Raw genomic sequence first — 25267 nt, forward strand, 5'->3', positions numbered from 1 at the left:
ATGCGTCCACCAATGAAAAAAATCAATTACAATGTTAGAGACAAAGTGGAAGTATGCAGTAGAGAAGAAGGGTTTGTGGGTTCGTACTACAACGCTACAATTGTTTCGTGTCTTGAGAAACAAAAATATGTCGTCCGTTACAAGAATTTGTTGTTAGACGATGGGTCCGGACCTCTCACGGAAACGATTTATTCAAGGGAGCTTCGTCCATTACCACCACGCGTTCGTAATCCACATGAATTTCATCTCAACCAAAAAGTGGATGTTTTTGATAACGATGGTTGGTGGTTAGGAGAAATTGCTAGTGAAAAAATCTGCTCAGATAATTGTTATTACTATAAGGTGTATTTCAATACTACCTTTGAGACAATTTATTATTCTCTTGATCGAATTAGGGTTCATCATGAGTGGCGTTATGGAGAGTGGATATTGGAAGCATAATTCATAAGATGTTATGATTGATTGTTTATCATGACATTAGATGGATTAGATTATAATTTCAACTTTTTAGAATTGATTATGTTTTATTTATTTCAATGTGATAATTTACTACAAATTTATAATATTGTAATTTTTCAATTTGTTTATGTGTGCGTCTTTCTCGTTTACTTAATTCCTTTTACTGTGGATGGATTATAATTTATATATACTTCTAATGTCAATTGTTCAATACATGATGCTGGCTGTGTATGTAATTTTGCAATTGATTACCTCTTTGTCTTTTATTAGTCACTTTAATACAATGGATCTTCTTATTGGAAATTGGATTAAACGTAACGTAATACAATGGATCTGCATTTGGAAATCATAGGATCTCTGCTTGTGCGTGTATTTTTAGGAACTCTCATGGAGACAGCTGTGGCTGATTTTCCCTTAACCTTAGCATTTGCAATACCCTTTTTGCAGAACTAATGAGAATCATATTGGCAATTAAACGTGCCTTCAGCTGAAACTGACATCACCTTTGGATTGAAAGTGATTTGAAGCTAGCAATTTTAGCCAACAACACTCCTTATATAGTCCTTTGGCAATTGAAAAATAATTGGTTTAATTGTGTCTATCTAAGCAAGTCATTATATCACATATATTAGCAACAGTTCTTCCATACCAACTTAGCAACCTGGTGCTACTATTGGCATAACAACTGGTACACCATAGGTTGGCCTACTACTAGGGATGGTTCCTCGCAGTTCTCCCTTTAACATCAACTATATATAGGAACCAAATTGGCTCACAACGTTCTAAACTTAACTCACTTACTACTTGAATCGGAAATCAACCAAACCCTTGGGATCTTCTTCAGCAGGATGTGATAAGTCGACATCAAGGTGCCAGATGACTCCATTAATAAGAGCTCTTAAAAGTCATCAGCCTGTTATCTTCGGCTTATCTTTGATTCCTTGAGCGATAGCCCTTCCACACGGGACTCCCGGATCACTATGGCCGATTTTAGTCTCTATTTGACCAATCAGTCCCACAGTCCGACAGGCTTATACCATTGCACTCACAAACAGAATCTCAGGTTGAGCCTACCTTCGCACACCTCCGTTAGTCTTAAGGAGGCATTCGTCCCATATAGACTACTCATCTTGCAGTGCCCCAAATTTTCGGTGTGGCGGTTGGACATCCTTAGACGAAAGAGTGTTCTTTCAGGATTTGACGTTTTGTGTCATCACCTCCACATATTCTACACATTCGATTAAGTTACATATATTCAGAGAAAGAAACCATTTTAAGAGAAGAAAATCATTATGCTGATAAAATTACTTTTATAGAATTGTCTTTAGTTTTATATGATTTTATTTAGTGAAACTCACTCTCTATTGTCTCCAGATCATACTTAGTTCAAAATAGATTATTTTTTGTTTTAAATTTTGTTGAGTCTCTTCCCTCTCATCTTTAACTATTTTAGAGGCTCATCCAAAATAAACTACCCGCTAATTGTCTTGCTACAAGGGGGGTCTTACCCTCCATATGCAGTAAGCGTTTGCAGCACTCTGAAACTGCAGAGCATCTCTTTTTCACGTGTTCTTTTGCAGACAAACTTTATAGGAATCTGGCTTCACATCTCTTCTTTGGAAGACATTTGGATTGCCATGAATAAATCTTGGTTTGCCCAATGCAGGGTTGTTGTTTTAGTTGTTGTTATCAACACGACCAATGTTATATGACAGGTCAGAAATAAGGTCAAATTCAAAGTTGCAAAAATATATTGGCAATCAGCGATCAACAATGTTATCTCAGAAGTCTCTTTCACAGGGAACTCAACTCCTAAAATTTGCTCAAACTTGGTGGCAGAGTTTCAGATTATACAAAGCTTCAATGTAAAGCTACATATTCCTCGGATTCGAGTCACATGATAAGTGCCAATTTGTAGTGCTTTTTTATTTATAGTTTTGTGGCACTTATCGTGTTTTTGTGTCAATTCCGTTGAATAATCCTCCGTTTAGTGTGTAAATACGTTTAGTTTGTTTATACTCGTGTTTTGATTCATTTGTGTACCTTTTGATAGTTTTCTATTCATTTTGTAGGTATTTATGCGTATTTGGAGCATGAGCAATAAAGTGTCGAAGACACGACTTCAAACGCGCGATTTTGAGCAATGGAACCAATTCATCAACAAATAAGACTCACAATCAAAGAATAAAAAATCATCAATTTGGTTGATATTTTTTCATTGTTAGAAAGGAAATTGAATAAGCTTTCCAACGCTTCGAACCGGGCACCAATCGGAGTTACGGTTCTCAACTTATGGCCAAAACAATGATGTTGCTACTGGTGTCATTCGCCCGGCGAATGACAGGCTCGCCCGGCGAATCTGGCAGGACAGAAGTGCATTAAAAGGGGCAAAAACACATTTTTTAGGTCATGGTTTGGGTATTTTTTGCTCCCACTCCATCACCAAACATTTTTTAGGTAGATTAACTTAGAAAACAACTATGGAGCTTGCATTTGGATGATCGGAGGTGAATTGATCATCAATCGGAGCTGACAAACCGGGAGATTTTCGGTTCATTTCTCTTCTTCTTTGTGTATTTCTCTTTGGTTGGTTTTTGTATATGATTTTATTTTGAACTCATGTATATTTATTGATCATGGTGTTGTATAAAGTTTGCTTTACAAATCACTATTGATGTCTTCCTTAATCTTTTTGCTTTATGTTTGGATTTGGGTTGTTATAGACATATACCTCACAAATCTTGATTAGGGATGGATATCTATTAGTTCTAGACTCTAGAGATAGTTTTTGAAGCTAATATTCGCCATGGGTATTGAAGCTTAATGCATCTGTGTTGTTTGTGTTAGTTGAGAGATCATCGACGCGAGCAATACGGTTGTCTACTGTGTTGTTGAGGTTGACTGAGAGATCGTCGCCGAGATGATATAGTAGTTCTCTCTACTTTGGGTTATAAATGACTTAGGGTGTGAGCGATGCTTGATGATATTGATGAGTATTGTAGGTTGAGTATAACTGATCGATAAGTCTCTTCTTTATGAAAAATGAATTCTTATTGGCCAGGTAATGCTCTGTATGCATAGCTGGCAGAAGCTATTTTGGCAATAGAAATTGCAAAAGCTGGAATCGAACTCAAAATTGGTGGTCTCGGCTTTTTTAAAACCATCCATTGATGTCTTACATTACACTAGATCAATATCTTTTATACTCAATGACATATTTAGATTTAAGGAGGAAAATCATTGTGCAGAAAGATTAATCAACATCGATTAACTTGTAGAAGGATTTATATAGTGAGGCGTAATTTATAGGAATATCTTAATACAATTTCTTCGAAATTCCATTGAACTTCTCTCTTATAGAGTTTTGCATTTAGGGATTTTGATTTGGTCCCCTCAATTTTATCTTTTCTTTTTAATCTATTTTGTGGTGGAAATTGACCACCTTTTGCAAAAAAAATTTTTTTTTTTTCATTTATAATATAAATTTATAAAAAAAATCATTTAATTTGAAATCGGAAATTGTATATTTTATCATCTCACTACAATTTCATTTTTTGAGTGATGTACTTTAGTCAATGAACTTCACAAAATTTTGAATGAATTTATAAAATAAAAAAATCTTTCACATTAATTGTCTTTTTATGAGAATTGTGAGAAATAGTAGTTAGGAGATATTTTGCAAACACCTTTTATCCACTTAATAATTAATAAAAACATTTTCAAAAACTAAATAAATAATAAACACACAACACCATTCATATGAATCATATCCATCGATCACTGGTTGTGTGCTTTCAGTTCATCGCTGTTCTCAGAACAGAGAAGAAGAAAGTGAAAAATTGTGAAGAAAAATGGTAGTTATGAACCACTACAATTGTGTAACATGTGCAGCAACACCAATATCACAAGATTCACCATTACCAGACCCAAGAAAAACCAAGGTTATTCTTCCCAATAAGAAACCCATGAAATGGTCCTCTGGTATGGCTCCTGGTGATTACGGTGGTCCTCCCCTAACCACCAAGCTTCGCAAGTATTGGGGTGGTGAGGATCCTGACCCTATGGCTTCTGATGACTATATGTGGAACAAGGATTTCGTCCCGCGTTTCAAGAGGATGATTCAGCAACCGAAAACTCCCATTCAACCTCCAAAGGTAGTTTGTTATTCCCTATCTGGGTCTCTTTGAATTGTGTTTGTTTGGTTGGAGTTGTTGTGGATTGATTGGTGAATTGTTTGTGGTTGTGACAAACTGTATATTGGCTAGTTATGATATTGATTGCTTTGTGTTTGTGGTTTGTCCTGTGAAGAACCGATAAAGACAGTGACACTTCTGACACCAGGAATAATTTGAGAAATGAATGTAATCACTTGTAGTGTTGTGTTGGTATCGGACACCGGACACCGGGCATGACTTTCTTCAGAAATGTCATGCTTAAGAGGATTTTTACTTGATTATTGTGTTTGAATTAATGAACAAGGGAAAATGACTATGCCTTTCCCATTTCCCTTTATTGAATTTTGAGTTGAAGCAAAGATATTCATGTATATGCAATTAATCCTAACTTCCCAAGCCCTTTCAAAACTGTTAGAGATTCAGTTACTTGGCAACACTCACAGGCCTTAAGTTTTCTAGGGAAGTTAGTTATGTTTTTCTCTGTTGGTTCTCCATGTTTTGTTCCTATATGTATGTAATCAATGGCAATAACAATGTTGCCTCAGTTTATTTTCTGTATAAAATGATTAGATTTGCTTTCTCTTCCCATGATTAGGAAAGGGAATTGTATATCAGTTTTGTTGAGACTCTATGAGGAAAGGGAATTGTATATCAGTTTTGTGGAGACTCTACGAGGAAAGGGAATTGTATACAATAAAGGAAATGAAATTAACGAAGTCAGATTTAATTCTTATAATCATCAATGTGTGGTACTTCATATTATTGTTGAATGCGTAGATTTACTCACAACTGTAATGAGATCGATTGCATCATAATTTATATTACACACATTTATCGGTATGGTAAAAGAGTATACAGATTATGTGTTTAATTTGGTGAGTTGGTTCTGATATAGATTATTTTGTTGTGAACAGGAAGTACCTTCTGGGTTTCTTAGCTTAAACAGAGTCATGAGCCTCAACAGGTCTTGCTCCACAATATTCAAATCAAAGCTTTCAATTGTGCTTTCACTGTTCTTTTTTCTTTCTGTTGTTCTCTCTTTATCTATTAAGTTGTTTCAATTATGAACTGTAGTATGGAAGTTGATTTGAGCAAAGAACTCTCAGCTCCTGTAAATCAAATTGTTCAGCAGCAACTAGAGACGCCAACTATTGTAAGAGATGTGTATCTTCTTTTGATTTTCCTAATTCCCTGATTAATATATATTTTGGATTTATGAGTGATACTATGATCTTCAGTATTTAATCCTCTTCGTCTTTTTATTACCTAATTCTATTTGAGAAACAAAAAAAGCACATGGCATGTTATGTTGTTTTCCACCAGGCTCAATTATCTTCTAACAAATTTAATGTCAACCAGGCGACTGAAAGTCTAAGCAAGAGGGCAAAATGGAGATTGGCGCCAACACGCCGCGAGCTAGACAAATGGAATAGAGCTGCCAAAGCTGCAACTGACGGAAGCGTAAATAATTTTTATATATCACACTATAAATTTGTTTCATTTGTATCTGATTTTTTACTTACTGGATATATTTTCCAGCTTGTATAAGTGTATAAACTAGGACTGTGTAGGACATAGAGCTCAATCCATAGTTTACTTTTGAATCCAAAAGTAACTTGACCATAGTTAATGTTAACCTATAGGATGTGATGTTTCGGGAATTAAGGAAGTCTCGTGAAAATCCTGAAGTATTGGCTGCTCAATACAGGGAGCAGTATTATAAGGTACTCAACACCATTTTCTGGTTGTTTTTAGTTCACTGGAAGTTATGTAAATCTTACACTTTTTCATTCATTGTAATGTTGATCAAGTATCAAACATTGTTAATTCTGTTCATATACTTGATTTGGGTTTTCAGTTAAAGAAGAGGTTGCAAGTGCTTACGTTGGGTATAGGCTGCATTGGGCTGGTTTCAACTTATGTTTCTTATTCTCCTGAGATCGCAGCTAGGTAGGTACCTTGGTTCTTCTAGCACTCCCTAACTTGGTTATTTTGAGTTGGAGATACTGCTAAATCATTCCCATCTTCTGCCTATGCTATCAAATATGGTTAAACTGAGACGATTAAAATAACAACAACTAGACAATAATTAATGTCATGTTTCCATTGAGAGATATATTGGATAAATTCACTGTTATCCTAGTTACCAACTATTATTAACTATTAATAAAAAAACAAAGTTACTGATTTAAGATGAAGTTTGAGTTGTTTGCTAAGATTTCAGAATATCTAGAATCCTTCAAAAGAATTTTTCAAGAATTATTCATGTTTGATTAATAGATACATTTCTTTCATGTATTCAGCTTTGGTGCTGGCTTTCTTGGTTCTTTGGCGTATATCCGCATGCTGGGAAGTAGCGTGGATTCACTTAGTTCAAATGGTTCAAGGGCCCTTATCAAGTAATCTATAGTTGATAGATACACTATGTGGAATTTAATATCTCCAGTAGACAACTATTTCCTAGTCTAGTTTGAACTATCTAGCTTTTCTCGGTAATATGAAGTTTCCCAAAGAATTTATTAACTAACTATATTTATAAACAAATTTCACTTTCAGAGGAGCAGTTGGGCAACCAAGATTGCTGGTTCCTGTTATATTGGTCATGATTTATAATCGATGGAATGCGTAAGTTCTCTTTGGATTTGCAATCGGAACAGTTAGTGTATATGAGCTGCTACTCTGAGAATTAAGACTGATAATCCATTTTAATCTTGGTTGTTTCAATGCAGGATTCTTGTTCCAGAATATGGTATTATGCACTTAGAATTGATACCAATGCTAGTTGGTTTTTTCACATACAAAATAGCAACTTTTGCCCAAGCTATAGAGGAGGTGATTACTGTTGCTTCAAAGAAGGACCTAAATATATCGTCTAAGGACTAGATTTGGGTCATTTGTCGTAACCATGTGTTAATATCATTTTTTTCATATTAAGGATCTTAATTATATCAAGGGACATACAATTACATTCATGTGTTCCTTTTGTAATAATGTCTAATAAATATATCTAGTGTATTTTCCCTCTTTGAAGCAACAACACAAGTCTAAAATCTTTTTTTAAATTCTTGGTTTAATTTCAATTAGATTCTTTTAGATCTATAGTTATAATCAAAATAATAAGCAAGTAACCCACTTGATTTTAAATCAGAATTTGATATCATGTTAACATTCGAGTTTGGCCTAAACCTGAATCCCAGTTAAATACTTATTCCCCGCCCCAAACTCAAACGGAGATAAATATTTCAATCTAAAATTCGCTCCAAATTATCAACGGGGCAGGTTCGGAGTGGATTTGCTAGTGTCCTCAATTACCTGTCTCATACCCATATTTTAAAATCGCAAATTATCAAAGTAGATTTTTTCTATCAAACTCAAAACAAACTTGTACCTGCAGGTAGAGGTATTATTGTCATGTCTATTCATCCCTACAAAACTAACTTGTAGAATAAAGATCACTCACATTTATAAGCACAAGCTATATATTATATATTGTAGAATAAAGATCACTCACATTTATAAGCACATATTCAGGCTATATATTATATATTATGACTATGAGGAAGATCACTCACATTTATAAGCACATATTCAGGCTATATATTATATATTATGACTATGAGGATCATGTGAGAAGGGTAAAACATCAAATGACACAAGGTGATATAGATAAAAAAAATCCTTGCTGGCACAAGCCAAAATCCGGGGTTATTATACGGTACTAGATAGAGTAATTTTTATTTGATGTGGATCCACATCTGCAAAAGAAAACATAGGTACCAAATGTATGTATCCCATGCCCACAAAGTTTACTAACATTGTATATAGGAAAATCACAGCATAACAGCTTAACCAGTGTTCTGCATGCCAGCAGCAATACCCTTCATTGTCAAAATAAGGGTATCCTCCAAACCAGGAGCATAGTCGCTCGTAGTGTTGAGCTTCACAAGCTCTGCTGCTGGGTTGCTTGATTCAATGTAGTCCTTGGACAAATGTGGCCTCAACTTCACATGGTAATCAGGATCGCGGATTCGCTTTAATGTGTAGGCTTGCAACACATTGAGAGTTGTGATGTAAGACTCACGAAGACGGAGTCTTTGCCTTAAGTAAGGATTTCCTTCAAGGATGTCTCTGTGTCTAGCAACCTACAAACAGGATTTACAGAAATACAGTAGGTCAATAAGAAAAGGCGACTACAAATCTCTGAGCAAAATAGAAGCAATAAAACTATAGTTTACCTTGAGGAGAAATCTCTTGGTTTCTTCATATGAAGACCTTAATCGCTCTCCGAATGACCACAGTTCATCTGACACTAGGAGTTTGTCATAAAGAGTTGCAATCCCTGGGTCTCCCTTGGCAAACACCATCTCAACCAAGTCAAGGGTGACCCTGAAGAATGGCCATTGGTTATACATATCTTGAAGCATTTGGAGATTCTTTGGATCTTTCTCAATTACATGTTTGAATGCAGCCCCAAAGCCAAGCCATACCGGTAAGTGAAACCTTGTCTGAGTCCAGGCAAAGATCCAAGGGATAGCACGGAGTGATTCAATTCCTCCACTTGGCTTTCGTTTTGACGGACGACTGCCAATGTTCATTCTTCCATACTCCATCTCAGGAGTTGCCTGCAGTTTGTAAGATTCATAAATAAAGTAAGGAGAGAAAATTATGCACACAAAACAAAAGGAAAAATAAGAAGAATTTGCAAGGTCATTAGTTTTGTTACAGCAATAAAACCTAAGCAATAATAATTTTCACAGGACTTGTGAAGAATGAAACATAACAATAAATAGTCATAACTGTTATCATGATAACAACCAGCTTGAACAATGCCTGTGCTATTGTTGTTTTGTAAAAAATTAGTTAAACGGCTACAAATTCAATGGCATCTTTATATGCTGATGTTAATTAATAATAAGAATGATTGAAAATAATACTTACACAACGGAAGTATTCAACAAAACGAGGCTCCTGAAAAACAATGGAGCGGTACTCCTTTGTTGCAATGACAGCCATCTCATCCATGAGGGCACGCCATTCTGGTTTCGGTGACACAGGAGGATGCATTCCATGCTCAAGTGTAGCGGCAGTGAAACGCTGAAGTGTTCTGAAGCATAATTTCTCCTCTCCAAATGACTGTTCAATTACTTCACCTTGAATTGTAACCCGAAGTGAACCATGAATAGTATCTGGTGGCTGAGATAATATAGCAAGATGAGTGGGACCTCCTCCTCTCCCTACAGTCCCACCTCTTCCATGGAACATTGTAAGTTTAACGCCAAACTCCTTGGCAACCTTTATAAGTTCTTCTTGAGCCTTGTACAGCGCCCAAGCTGCAGAGAAACGGCCAGCATCTTTTCCCGAGTCTGAGTATCCAATCATAACTTCTTGCTTCCCATTGATACGGTTTCTGTACCATTCTATTGAGAATAGGCGAGCTAGTGCAGCAGGAGCAGTCTCAAGATCAGCGAGCTTTTCAAACAATGGAACGACCCTTAAGGGCTGCTTAACCCCACATTCACGTTGCAAAAGTTCTACAGCGAGCACATCAGATGGGGCTGTTGCCATTGAAATGATATAAGCACCAAAGCTGTCTGAAGGAAGTTCAGCAATGACATGGAAGGTATCCAGAACATCAGAAATTTCTTCAGTTTTAGGAAGATCAGCGCCAAAGAGAGGACGCTTTCCACTGAGCTCAGACAAAAGCCATTCCTGCCTGCGTTTCTCAGACCATTCTCGATAAGATCCAATCTCTAAGTGGTTTGTTATAGCATCCATTACATCAGTGTGCCTATCTGACTCTTGACGGATGTCAAGTCTCACAAGTGAAAGGCCAAATGTGGAAACTTGCCGCAAGAAATCAAGAAGGCTTCCATCAGCTATCGGCTGATCACCACACGCACACAGTGACCTATAACATAGTTCAAGAGGCTCCAGGAACTACATGAAAAATTGGCGGTTAGAGTTTAGTATAATATATAAATCACTATATCAAAATTACTTTGAACAATTATAATATCATGCCATGCATTTGGTATGGTCTTTCCTGAATTATGAGTTCAATGCTGTCTAATTTATTAGAGTTTTCAAGTCACTTTGAGGAAGTTTCCTTTAAGGTGAAAAGGTTCAGTTATCAGTACCCTGCGACAGCTTATCTGGAATTTTCGAGGATAATACCTGTTCAACATTTGTGAAGGTAGTCTCTTGAGGTATTTCAGAGCTTCCATTGGCTAATAACTGCCGAGCACGTTCACGTGTATTATATAGTTTGTCCCTCACATCACCAAGAATAACACGATATGGCTCAGTTGGAGGAACCTGTTTCCAAAACTCTGCAGCAATGAAGAATTTATTTTTGTAAAACTCAATACATATTTACTTATCAAAACTTCAAAAAGTGCAGCTCTAAATTAATCGACAAGTTGGAGACAAGACAATATCTCAGCATTATTGTGGTCAGCATTAAAAATGAAATTATGTGTTCAACATTTTAGATTCAATACAGAATTTAAATGTTATGAGCATCATTCAGAACAAAATATTATGACTATTACATAGTACATACCAATATAATGTTTTGCATCTCTTTTTGCTGAGCTGTAGAGTTCCTCTGCACGAGTATGTATCTCATCATTGCAACGCCACATAGACAACTGCCAGAAACAGAAAATAACCAAGATGGTAAACAATGCTAAAATTAAATAGGATTAATAATGACTAGCACATTTTATACCTCAAACATCAGATCCTCAATTTGAGAGAAGTATAAGTTAGCAACCATCATTCTAGCCAGCAAACACACATCCCTTGTAACTTCAGGAGTTACTCTGGGGTTGCCTGCAATACACATTAGAAAAAAACTAATGACAGGTTATAGTACATTATAAGCTCCGTCTATAACGCAGTATCCAAAACTGAAGATGGTAGAATTCATGACGAGATGAACTGAATTAAGAAAATATGAGGCATCATAGATCTAGAGATTGAATTCCGAATCTACATATATACTTTGATCATTAAAGTCAGGAAGCTTAACAAAAGATAGAACGGATTTATGAGAAACATATCCATTCAGTAAATGCTTAGGAGAAAAGAAAGATACCGTCACGATCTCCTCCCATCCATGAAGAGAATTGAATAACAGGGGCATTATATGGGATGCGTTCATTGATGCCAATGTTCTTCAGAGCAGTGTCAATGCGGCGCAAAAATTTTGGTACACCTTTCCAGATTGTCTCATGAAAGTAGCTCATTCCTGCCCTCATCTCGTCTTGTGGTGTAGGAGGAGTTCTTCGAATTTCATCAGTACGAAACGCAGCTTGAATCTGCATAAGAGAAACATCAGTAGGTTCTTATCACTATTCACTACACAAAGTTTCCCATATAAATATCAAATTCAGATCTAACAAGCAATTCATGACCATAAACTAATGAAACCAATTTATTTCTTAAAGTAGATTCAATTGGACAAGTCAAATTCATAAAAATAGAGCTTGATAGTCTAGCACCAACAAGAGCATAATCAAAAGCCATAAATATAACAAATAGAATTAAAATAAGTAATTTTGATCAAGCATTATAAGGTTATTAAGATACTGCACCGCTTGAAGGTAGATTGCATCAAACATAACACGTTGATTGGTACATTTATGATTTATGCCGATTCTGAACCCAGATATGATATGCCAAATGATCAGGTTCAGGGAAAAGTCATAAGATTTTAATTTTGGATATTAAACACATAAACTCCACCTACTGTATACCTTCATGCAGTCAGTGCAGCATCGCGGCATTTATTCAATGCTATACATGTTAATAGGTATAAACCCGGATAACTCCGATTATTCTAGCCCAACCAAGGAAAACAGTTTATCACTTAATCAATTATAAGGTTAATATACATGATTTTAAGTATGACTGTATATATAAAGTAGCATACATACAATCAGGGGGCTGCTAATGATGGCATCATATATGCATATAGAATCAAGAAAAATCAGCAGATAGGCACCTCTCTTTGCAAAGCCTCATCAAGTTCCTGCTTATCATCTGGTGTAATGTCTTTTGCATACAACTGTGTCAAACAATCCCTTACCCTGAAAACAACATAAGAAGGCAACTATCATCAACAGAGAGATTAAGCCTTGGTACAGATATCGTCAAAATGTCAGAAACATAGGATTTTAGTGTCATGTTTTTAGAGGTCTCTAATTTTCAACTCACTGATAGATGTTCAACAAATTGACCTTCATAACTCCTCTTCAACGATCACAATCAAGGTAGTAAGAGACAAACCTGCCGTGCTTTTGCAATAAAGATCTACGAACAGCCTGAGTAGGATGAGCAGTTAGGACCAAATCAACAGTTTGGCTCTTCAAAGCATCAAAGACTTCAAGAGGGGTCTTCTTCAGCTGATTCACAAGCCTCTTGAAGGTCTCTTCAATGTCTGACTCAGTGATGGCAGAGTTCTCGTCAGCAAAATCGCCCTTCTTCAATAACTTAATCCTTCTTCGGTAGGCAACTTGAACTTCTTCTGCCAGGTTTGCCAAGTTAAGCATGTGAGAAAATGACTTGGCAATGACAATCGAATCCCCGGCATCAAGACCGGTCAGCATTTCCCCAAGTTCCTCCAATTTTTGAGGGTTATTGTTCCCTTCATACTCAGCAGACAGCTCATAACAGTCTTGAACCTAATTAACATCAAATTATTGAAACTAATAAGCCATGAAAGTCCATGTATTCAGTGAACGAAAAATAAATAAGCAGACTAGGTACAAACAAGCTAATATCTAGGTAAATTTTGATTTGGTATACTCAAGTATGAATTTAGTTCACAAAAAGCTTAAAATTTTAGCTCAAAACACAGATCAAAATGAGAAGAGACATAGAACTGCGATGCTTTATGCACACACACACACACAAAAGTGACTATAATTTGGATCATAACATAAAAAAAGTCTATGTAGCCACAACACAACCCAGCTGCAACTGAGGGCTGGATCAGACGCATTTGATTGTAGTTCTTTGCAATATCAAGGACCTATGAAGCACTGACACTAGAAACATGACACGGCCACTGACACGACACCGGTAATACTTTTAAAAAATGAATAAATTAAAGGTAATCACAAGTGTCAGTGTCGTACCGAAACAGAAACCGAAACACATTTTTTAGAGGAATCAGTGCTACAGAGTCAAGGGACTACAAGACAAGGATTAATAGTAGTTCAACCCCCTGTAATGTTAGCGAATTTTGCTTTTCCCCCTCCCTACCTTTTGGCAACGGTTTTTTCAAAAAAAAAACGTTGCCAAAACCTGCCTTTGGCAACGGTAGGGGGTAAACCGAAACACGCTCATATTACAGGCGGGTAAACAACTATTAACCCACAAGACAATGACAATTCAAAACCATGCATGGAACACAAAATTCAAGGCCCTTAAACAAACCAAACACAACTCTAAATGCCCTTTCATACCAACAGCCATGCAGTCAAATACACACCTCAAACAATTTTTTTCATCAATTACAATGTTCCAAGACCAAAAAGATCACAACTTTATAAAAAAAAAAGGCTTTCAGAAAAATCTCAACTATGAGCCAAAATAAGCACACCGTTACATAAAATCAAAGTTAGGCATCTAAAATTCATCAATGCAGAAGTAAAACAACAATCTTTCCATCACAAATTAAAAAACAAAAAAGGGGGTGATGAAATCGAAAATGAAAATACCGTTTCTCTGATATCACTCCCATGCAAATCCTGAAGAATGTCAAGGAAACGATCAAGCAACAAAGCATCATACTCAACAAGCTTATCATCATCAGACACCTTACCGGGAGCTAGCAACCTCAACTGAGCATCAATGGAAGCCATTTTCTCAATTTTCCTACCTGTCATCTTCTCACTCACTCACTCAGTGACAATGCCTTTGTTTCTCTCACTAACAAGAGAGAGAAAGAAAGAATTCCCGTGAAGACTAATTCGTAGGTTTGTAGGTAAATAGCATCACACCTTTATATAGAAGATGAATTGTTTGAAAGGAAAGAGTATCTAGGACTAGAAAGAAAGAATAGAAATTGAAAAGAAATGAAATGAAAAGAAGCTTAAGTAGCTCCACACATAGAAAGAGAGGGACACGAAGTTTCGAATTCCTTCATTTTATTATTTTTCTTTGGTAAAAAATGCCAATAATTTTGTTTAGATATTCAAATATATTTTTCTTTAAATCAGCTCAGTTGATATTTATATGATTGAGAATTAAATGTGAGGAAGAAGTTTCACATTAATTAAAAAAAAAAAAGTAAAGGATGAACATTTTATAAGTCTCGCATTATTTAGATATATTGTATCGAGAAATGCATCTATGTAAACAATACAAAGTTGCATTTCGGTATCATATGAAGTAGAGGCAAAAAAGAAGAAAAACCAGAAAGGTGTAGGTTGACAAAATAAAAATTCCATTGATAACATAAAAAAAGCATTACATAGGTGATGTTAGCATATATCAAACATTATATTTCAATATCGAGGTGGAGTTGCAACATCTTCATAATATCTTTGGATGATCTCGAAATCTTCGCATCCATCTCGATCGAAACTTTTGTTTCTAAACGGAAAATGTATTCCACATAGTCCTTAAATCAGCACCCATCTTCAGCTCAAAGTTGCTGAACTCAATCTTTCATTCGTTGTTAATGGGCGGCGAACGGTACTCAATCTTCACAATTTTTTTATTGTCGTCGTATGATAGGAGATTTTGCAGTATGTATTTCAGATCTTCAAGAGGAGCGTACTCATTGATCTTAAATTCAATTGAGAGTTTCACACTATTAAAGTAGACATTTGCGACATGTCAAATGATGTTCAATCTGATGTAATGTGTTTTAGTATGAAATAATGAAACAAATGCCCCATATTTTTAGTAGTTGTAGATAATTATGGACCTCATAGATTCTATCTCGTACTAGGGGATGTTCAAGAAATGCATATCCGCTACCACCCTGTTATCTTAATCAGGAGATGTATTTCCAAAACCTCGCTGAACAAAATTAAATTTTGTTCTAAACAAAAACAAAACATGTAATAAATGTATAATTTTTTGAAAAATTTCAAAATGTATATATTAGACATCTTTATCATTAATATAAGATTATATATAATAAACTTGATAAAGAAAAACTAAAATGAACTGAAAGACTTGTTGTCGGCAAAATCTATAACTATTAATGGTATCCCTTTTGATTTTTGTTTATTTGATTCTCTTTCAATTTGGTGAAATTTTGCATCCTTTCAACAAAATGGTCCGGCCAAGTCTCGGCTCTGGTTGTTGAATGAGTCGTCCACTCTGGTGATTTAAGTGATATAGGGCATCTCGATTTCAAATAAACTTGAACAAAAAGTCGCGGATTTGAAATCCACCCAACACACATAATACTATCAATTTGATTTTGAGGTGGGGTAGTACGCAGTGGAAAAAATATTTCCGAAAGACCATATCTTGTAAGATCAATACACATTCTATCATACTCACTTGCTATGAGATGGACCATTTTAGGGAAATACGTCCATTTATCGTCTGGTGCAGGTCCACTGATGCAAGTAACAAGAGAGTGATAAATTACTTCAAAATTTTCTTTTTTCCTGTATAGCCGTGTGTATGATTCTTTATGGCCCCTTAACTCTTGGATAAGTTGGTGGCAGACAAGTGTGTGATCATTTTCTCCTTTACCGAGAAAAGCAAAAATTGCTTGAAGTTCGCAATTAGCATTACCCTTAACATTGACAATTCATTCAATGTATTTGGTCATAAAAATGGACATCTCGTTAATGAATGAGATTTTTGGTGGAGGCGGTGAATGAGGTGGTTTGCTAATGCGAGCTCCTTTGAAAACACTCTTTTGAAATTTCGGAGTTGGTGAATATGGAAAAAATTTGTTAACATGTTCAAAATATGAAGGAGACCACATTGTTGAAGTGTCACTAGGTGTAGGTTTGACCATCTTAAGAGCACCTTTTGTTTTGATAGGGGTTGAACTCGTGTCCCTTTTGTTAAAAAGCCTACAGCTTAATCATCTGTTCAACTACTCCATATAGTAAAACTTAGAATGATCAACTTATAAAACAACATGCAAGTATTAACAAACAAAAGCAGCCAGCGGTTGGATGCTTGTCATAGATGCCAATGCTCCTGAGTTTGAAGCCCATGTGAATTCATTTTTTGAGATTATTTTACTATCTTTTCAAAAAATATTGACATGTTTATTTAAATAAAGAAAAAATAATACACAATTAACAATCAGTAAAATTAATGCCACTTAGAAAGATTCTGAGGTGGAAGAGCTCCTCTAAAAATTAATGGATATTTTTAAATTTTCATAGGATTTTTTTTATGAGATAAGAAATTTCTTAAAATAAATATTAGGTGGATATCAAAAGTTTTTATTTTATTTTATGAAATTGAAAGTTTAGATAAAGTTAAATCTAAAAATTTATACTCTTCCTAATAAGAAAAGTTCTAAATCACATACCGTTATGCTCACATGACACATTATTTACTATAGAGTTTCTCACATCATTACCATAATTAGAACTTAGATCCATGCATGTCAATATAATCTGAGTCTTTAGCTACTTTCAATTAGACTAGACAATTGATTTTTGAGTGCTAACAAATTAATACCCATGTTTATTCCTTTTGTTAACCTCCAAAATTCAAGAGAGAAAATGTGGAAAGGAATAAAGGGAGCTTTGTGGACCTAATGATGATTTGAAAAAAGAACGGATTAGAAATTATTAGCCTTGTAGTAACGTGGATTGTCCTCAAGATAGGTGAGCTTTAATTACGGTCCAAATTAAAGAGATGCATGAATTAAAATAGCCTATCAACGAGTTATAGTACTACGAATCAAATTTGCTTTCAGGTCATGTCTTTTATTAACCGATTATGACGAGACTTTGGGAAAATAATGATTCTATTCAGTGTTTTAAAAACCGGACTGGACCGACCGGTCGGACCGGTTGAACCGGGAACCGGCCAGGTAATCGGTTTGGTTCGATTGCTAGATCGTATATGTCATTGAACCGGTGTGAACCGGTAAAACCGGAAAAACCGGCGGTTTTCCAGAACCGGTGGTTTAAATGCATTTTTATTTTTATTTTTATTTTAAAAACTTAAAACAACATCATTTTAATTATTTATTTAAATGAAAAATTAAAATAAAAAATAAAAGAAAATAATAAAAATTAATAAAAAATAAAATAAAAATAAAAATAAAGATGTTTCCGGTGCGGTTAATTTTGTTGCAGATGATTTTGATATTGAACAAGGAGATACCAACATTGAAATAATTTTTTCTTTAAAATTAAATTTAATAGACAATAAAATTAATTTATTATAATTTATTCAATTAAAATTTGTTTGCAAATATATACTTTGTAATTTTGTACTATTTTATTATGTGTGATACTTGTGTTTAAAATTTAAATTTAAATTATGAACTTGTGAATTTATTTAGGATATGATATTTTTTAAAAATTTAACTGCCAGTTATATATTATGGAGACTGAATCATCATGTTCGACATGTTTTATACCTATATAATTTTGTTATAACGACCGGTCTATTCAACCGAGTTATCCGGTTTAATCCGGTTTAGTCATGCGGTTCGACCAGTGACCCAGTGGTTCGACCAATAAACCAGTGACCCAGTACTCTCACCGATTTGATGTCCGGTCCGATTTTTAAAACACTGATTCTATTTCTATCGTTATAAGCTAAAATATAGCTAAAATTAAAGGTAGCAAAATAGATCTGAACCGCGGAAAAAGTTCGTTTTGTCCCGTTTTTTTATGGGTTTTTGCGGGTTGAGCTTTTTTATACAATTTTATTATTTTTAAGCCTAAAAAGTTTAATGCTTGCGGACTTTCTCTGCCCTCATTTTTTTACGGGGCGGAACAAGGTTTTAGACCCGCACTCTCAAACATGTTCGCTCCGTTCCGCCTCGTTTTTTCTCGGGTTTTTGGGGCCAGGCAAAAACAGGGCGGGCATGCCCGTTTGTCACCCTAGCTAAAATATGATAAGGATCAAATGACGCTAATATGTAAAATTTAATATTATGATATTTTTGATAATTTTTTACCATAAATTTGTATAACAAAATCCACTTTTTGATTAAAACTAGTATCATGTAATTGGCGCTGGACTTGGTAGGGAGAACCACAGTTCGATCCCCCGCAACTGCGATCGGGAGGGGGTTGTTGTAACGCCCAGAAAAATAATTATTTGCTTAATTTGGACATTTGTGATGTTTTCTGAAATTTTTGCGTTTTGTGGGCGATTTAGTCGGTATTAGTTCGGGATAGCGGATCGACATTTAATCGATAATTTTAATATTTTTAGTATTAGAAATATTAATGAGTTAATATTTAGCGTTTTGGGAATTTTCTGAGTAATTAAGTTTAGACCGGAAATATGAGACACTGAGTAATAAGTCGGTATATTAAAATAATCGGATTTTACTTTAATGGAGTTTTAGTGGAAGTATTATTTTTATATTAAGTGTAGAAATAATATTTGGCTTAATTAATGACATCTCTAAGTATTTAGGAGTATATTTTGTTAGGCCCATTTGTGTATTAAATAATTAACATAGTCTATTATTTTAAAAATAGAAGTAGAAGAGAGTTAGTGTGGTCTGTAAGAGAAAAGAAGAGGAAACCGAGGGAGAGAAAGAAAAGAGGGGTTAGGGTTTGAAGAGGAGACCCAAAGTGTTGCTCTAAAGTGCAATTCTTCTCCAATTTTCCACTGAATCTTCTTAGAGCTGCACTCAATCCAAAGTAAGGGGGGTTCTTACTACCTAAATGGGAATATGATGAATTTTATGTGGGTTTAGGGTATAGATTGTCATTTGAGTTGTGTTAATTTTGTTTTTCTGTGACTGTTGAAAATTCAATTTAGTTTCATAAATACATGTATCTATTCATGTACTATTGATTCTGTGTGTAATGAAAATGAATAAAAAATGCAAGCAAATGACCGACCGGAAACCCCATTAAGCCTCCACATTTGCGTTTTTAATACTATTTCCTGGGAGTGCTTATTTGTTTCTTTTCTATTTATTTGTTTTTGCTGTAGTTCCCAACATGTGCATTACTTTTGTTCATGGTTGCATATGGTTATTTAAGATATTATATAATGACATCACATGATAGAAATGAAACATGAATTAAGGATATATATATATATATATATATATATATATATATATATATATATATATATATATATATATATATATATATATATATATATAATGGTGTGATATATTGATGAAACACTCACTTAAACCATTATGCTTTTCGTTTCTAACTTTTCATTGTGTGTAGTTCATTTGGTTTACTATTCCATTATTTTGTCTGTGTTCTGTTTCCATGTATTTCATGTTGATACTTAAGAAACAAGTATAAAAGTATAATAAAGGGGAAATGAAAACATGATCATGACATGAAAAATAATTGAAAACAATAGAAGCTTAACAAAGTGTAATTCAAAACAGTTCCGTTTGACCAAAATATATGTATTAAACGGTATAATTAGTTGTCCGGAATTTGATGACAATTTACGTGGTAGCTAAGCTTATTTAGTAGATTAACGTCGTGGTGTTATTTTGTTGAAATTGTGATATTTTACGAATCGACAACAATTGTGTTTGATTTAAATATTCTTTATAAATAAATGTTGGTTTTGTAATAGAAATTGACACACATTTTAGGAATAGAATAAAATGGAATTGGAATTAATAAAATATGATTATTAATTGGTTGATTTAGTCAATAATAGGATTAATTTCAATAAGTCTATTTAATTAAAAAAATACTTAGACTTGGATAAATCATTCGGTTTATCGGTAAATTGCGATATCTTGAGAATTTGACCGTAAATGTGTTTTGGTTGAATATTAAATTGAGAATAATATATTGCTATGTCAACGATGTTGTTTTGATAATTAACATAATATCTAATTTAGTTAAATGTTAATTGGAAGTTGTTTTTGGCTTACTTGGTTTATTGATATATTGCGAATTAACCGAAAATCGTGATTTCATTTTGGATGCTTTTGTTGCGATTAATGTTATGATTGCCAATATGATTATTTTGTGCATTGTAATCTGAGTAGTCTCATAGTGTGAATTATAGCAAATTTTGATATTCTGTATATAACGCTATGAATTGATAAGTTGTGTTGTGAGCCTTTGGCTAAAATGGAACGGTGTGATGTTGATAGGTGACCGTGGTTGTGTTGTTGTTATGTCGTTGTTTCGTTGTCGAATTGTGGTCGTTGTATGTTTCCGCAAAGCATAGCATAGCATAACATAAAGTTGAACGGTGTGATGTTGATATGTGACCGTGTTGAAGGCTTTGCCTTATGCCTCGGAATTACTGGCAATGTTCTAAGTTGGGAGTTTTACTCCAATGGTACCACATGCATATGCATAGTTGAGTCGCATTCGAGTTGTTGTTGGTTGAAGTTGTTGTCTATGCATTGTGATGCTTATGTGTTGATTTGTTGAAGATGCCGATGTGTTGATATCAAGACTATTCTTTGATGATGTTCTTTGTGTTGTTTATGTTGATGTTGTGTGAAACGGTGATTCATTTATATTCCTTACCTAATATATGATTTATCATAATCCTATTTATATAGTTTGATATCTCACCCTTTTTGTTTGAATGTTGCCTCCACGTGGGTAACGTGCAGGTAATCCAGATGAGTAGTTGTTTCCGCTTATAGTCGAGTTTTGGGTGTCATTGCTCTGATACGTAGCACTTGGGGGGAAATGAACACTTGCTTGATGTTGTCATTTGCTTATTGAACCTTATGATGTATTTGAGGATTTGTTTGTATTGTTTCTTTTTATGATTCAAAAGATGTTATGTCTTAATTGTTGAATCATTGTGAATCTGTTGCATGTTGAACCTAAGTTTGGGTTATGCTATGAATACTATGTTATTCAAAAGTAGAGATATATGTTATGAGTTTTGTTCACTCCAATCCTGATAGTGTTATGTATTAGTTTAAAAAGCATGACAGGTCTATGTTTATGTTGAATGTGTGATATCCTGATTCTGTTGAGAATTTTTATACTCTGATATTTTCTGCATAAATGTTTGGGGTAGATTTGGGGTTTTGTTCACTCCAATCCTAATTAGAAGGCCCTTCGCTATCGAAAAAGCGGAATAGGTGGTTTTCCACATTTAATTTATTGATGTTAATTATTATCATAATTTGAATTTTGTTTTGTGGTAAACAATGTATATTTATCTTTGAATACAAAGGATACTCATCCCACTTACAAAACAATTCCTATTTGAGATATTCAAGAGGGAAAGAGCACCATTCATAGAATGGGCACATCTTATTACACTTCTTGTAGTCAATCACCAAGCATAACCATGATTTAGACTGTTTGATCATAATTGAATGGATATAATCTTACTTTGTTTATTGGTCTTTTGACTTAGAATCTTCATGGGACCATCATATTTTGAGATTAGTCTGTTTTTCCTCATCAGATTTCACGTCTACCACAGTATTCTTCTTTACAAAATCGAGCAGCAAAATATATAGTAGGTTGATTAATGATTAATTATATAGGACAAAATTGCATCACATGTCTTACCTAATCTCTATTTGATTTGGGAAATCTGGAGAATGCATATGCAATAAGGTACGCTGATTAATAAATAAACATACATAACCTAATATTTTTATAAAAAAATACAAATATATATCCACACAAATTGTTTTTATCTTTTATTTAATAGTATTATAACATTTTTCTTATCCAGATTTATTAGTTTTTTCAGGGTAACTTTGACCATTGACTAATTTTTGTTGTTGTTAAAATTAAACATACTAAATATAATCAATTATTTTTTTTAAATATGTATAATTTAATTTTTTTTAATAATTATATTTTGTTTTAGAAGAAGTGTTTTTTTAAAATAAACAATGATATTAAACATGCGAAGAAAACAAATACTCTATCTAAATTAAATGATTGTAAACATCACATCCAGAGAGAGGGGGGAAAATAAAATATAAACTTAGGAAATCGTTTGTATGATTTTGATTTATGATTTTGTGCCAAATAAATATTTTCCATAAGATGTGTTTGTCCAACTTCCAACCATTCTAACATATTTTATTTGCCTCATGATAGGAGTCTTTTAAATTTACCCACTAACAAAAAGTGAACATCTATTTTGATCCATCACAAAAATTACAAAATCTATATTAATCTCTGACAAAAAAAATGATTTGATTTAATTTCTTACACAATTTAACCGAATCATATCAGTCTATTTGTTAATATTTTTTCAATTCATTTTTTTCTTGCTTTTAAAATATAATTGGACTGCCATGTTGGATTTTATTTTTATTTTTCATTTTTTACTTTCAATTTTATTTTTAAAAAATTCATGTTTAAAAACATTAAAAAAAGCTAAAATTTATTCTTAAAAGAATTGAACCAATGACTTTTAAGTCACATCCTATATCTTAACCACTAAGCTAATGTACTAATTATTTCCTTGATTAGTAGTAATATTAAACATTTATGAACTTTAAATAAAAAACACGAACCTAAATCCCTTCGGACTAAATGGTAGTTACTTTACAACTATACCAATCACTTTCTATTGTTAATATTTCTAATGATAAATATTTAGCTTAATAATTCATAATAAACATTTTACTTTATTTATTTCAAATAATACACAAATTTAAAAATAAAATTAATAAAATAAAAATCATAAGTATAATTAATAAAATAAAAAATTAATATTTACATGAATTACTATTAAATTAATTTATTATTATTTAATTTTAATTAAATAATACTTTTAAAATTATATGATTATTTGATTTGAATTAATTAAATATTTTAAGAATTAATTGAATTATTATTAAAATTAATTATTATTTACTTTTAATTAATTTAATTTAAAATAAGTAAATAATGTGCATTATTTAATTTCAATTAAATATTATTTAATTTATTTCTGTTTGATTAATTATATTAAAAATTTATGTTTTCTTAATTTTATTTTTAAATTTAAAATAAGTAAATATTTATTTATGAGTTATTTAAAATTAATAAATAAGTAAATGTTTATTCTGAATTATTAAGTTAGACATTCATTATTAAAAATATTAAGAACAATTGATGTAGTTCTAAAATGATTATCATTTTATCTTATAAATTTTGTATTTTTTAATTTAAATTAAAAAGTGTTTAATATTAAGAATAATTTATCACAAATGTACATCAGCCTAATAGTCAAAGCATATGATGTGCCTTAAAGGTTTTTGGTTCGATTCTTTTAGGAACAAATTTTGGCTTTTTTTTTTTATGTTTTAAATATGTGTTGTTTAAAATTAAATTGAATTTAAAAATCAATTTAATATTTAAAAAATGAACAATAAAATAAAATCCAACGTGGCAGTCCAGTCACGGTTTAAAAGTAGAAAAAAATTCATTAAAAAAAAAAATATGTACGAAAAGACTAATTTGGCCTGGTTAAATTTTTTAAGGGATTAAATCGGTTTTTTTGGTCAGGGATTAATTTGAGTTTTATAATTTTGAAGAGAGACCAAAATAAGTCTTCACTCTTCAAAAAATATTATAATCTAGCACACTATTTTTTTTATGATGACTATTATTTATTAAATTAACTTTATTAATATTTACTTGGATGTGTTTAATTTGTAAAATGATAATAGTTCATAATAGTATAAAAAAAATTATTATAAAATGTTTAATAATTAAGATGTTGGACAATTTTTTTAATCTATTTTGTCTGATAAATTTATATATTAAATACAATAATATAATTTTTTATATAATATTTATTTTTGATCTATAAAACGTGATATTTTAATAGTTTTTGATAATTTGTGTTTGGGATAAAAAGTTGTCTCATGATTTGCTGAAGGATAAAAATTCATGTTTATGTCCAATCCTCTGACACATGTTTTGTCCAGTCCCCTAATTAATTTCTACATCAAACAAAGTAGAAGAAAAATTATCCTATTCAATCCCTCATTTTTTTTAGCAAATCAAATGTACTCTTTATTTCATTTTGAGAGTATTATTTTAATTTTGAATTTTATAAAAAAAGTAATGATAAAAATAAATTAATTTACTATACTACTTAATAGTAATTGTTCTATGCAGTCCGCAAGTACCATGACAAAAAGCTTAAGATGGGTATTCTAAGTGAAATGGCACACATAATAGATAAATCTTTACTCTAATCAGAATCAGATAATTTCATCCTCCAATTCAATCAGAAGACTCTCCAAGAGTCCTATAACAACAAGTTTAAAAAGGGTATTCCAAGTGGAAAGACACGCATAATAGATAGACCTTTACTCTAATTAGAAGCTGGCAATTTCGTCTTTCAACACAACAATCACCATCCAATTCAATCAGACGACTATCTGCATCGTACGTTGCATCATGCACCAATGATTTCAACAACTCTTGATATATAAGAAGAAATCGTGTCATTTCAGGTATTCAAATATATACTTACTCACGCGTTACTTATGACTTCTTTTAGTGACCTGG

The 25267-nt window shown here is 33.0% G+C and overlaps 3 protein-coding genes across 3 annotated transcripts; 2 read left to right on the forward strand and 1 right to left on the reverse strand.

Moving 5' to 3' along the window:
* LOC131607258 (protein AGENET DOMAIN (AGD)-CONTAINING P1-like) lies at window positions 1-441 on the forward strand. Its single transcript, XM_058879275.1, has one exon. The coding sequence runs from the start codon at window positions 1-3 to the stop codon at window positions 439-441; it is 441 nt and encodes a 146-aa protein (XP_058735258.1).
* A 3767-nt stretch (window positions 442-4208) lies between these two features.
* LOC131602368 (protein CONSERVED ONLY IN THE GREEN LINEAGE 160, chloroplastic) lies at window positions 4209-7696 on the forward strand. The gene is made up of 9 exons (XM_058874455.1): window positions 4209-4613; window positions 5549-5598; window positions 5709-5787; window positions 5994-6095; window positions 6278-6358; window positions 6493-6584; window positions 6938-7033; window positions 7191-7259; window positions 7364-7696. The coding sequence occupies exons 1-9, from the start codon at window positions 4311-4313 to the stop codon at window positions 7515-7517; spliced, it is 1026 nt and encodes a 341-aa protein (XP_058730438.1). The 5' UTR covers window positions 4209-4310; the 3' UTR covers window positions 7518-7696.
* A 576-nt stretch (window positions 7697-8272) lies between these two features.
* LOC131602367 (phosphoenolpyruvate carboxylase 2-like) lies at window positions 8273-14722 on the reverse strand. The gene is made up of 10 exons (XM_058874454.1): window positions 14363-14722; window positions 12927-13321; window positions 12643-12727; window positions 11734-11956; window positions 11365-11468; window positions 11197-11284; window positions 10809-10963; window positions 9573-10571; window positions 8870-9256; window positions 8273-8776 (listed from the first exon to the last, which is right to left on the reverse strand). Exons 1-10 carry the CDS (start codon window positions 14528-14530, stop codon window positions 8480-8482), a joined length of 2901 nt encoding a protein of 966 aa, XP_058730437.1. The 5' UTR covers window positions 14531-14722; the 3' UTR covers window positions 8273-8479.
* Window positions 14723-25267: the final 10545 nt, after the last annotated feature.

This window comes from Vicia villosa, linkage group LG5, assembly GCF_029867415.1.
Source record: "Vicia villosa cultivar HV-30 ecotype Madison, WI linkage group LG5, Vvil1.0, whole genome shotgun sequence".
NCBI classification, from domain to species: Eukaryota; Viridiplantae; Streptophyta; class Magnoliopsida; order Fabales; family Fabaceae; genus Vicia; species Vicia villosa.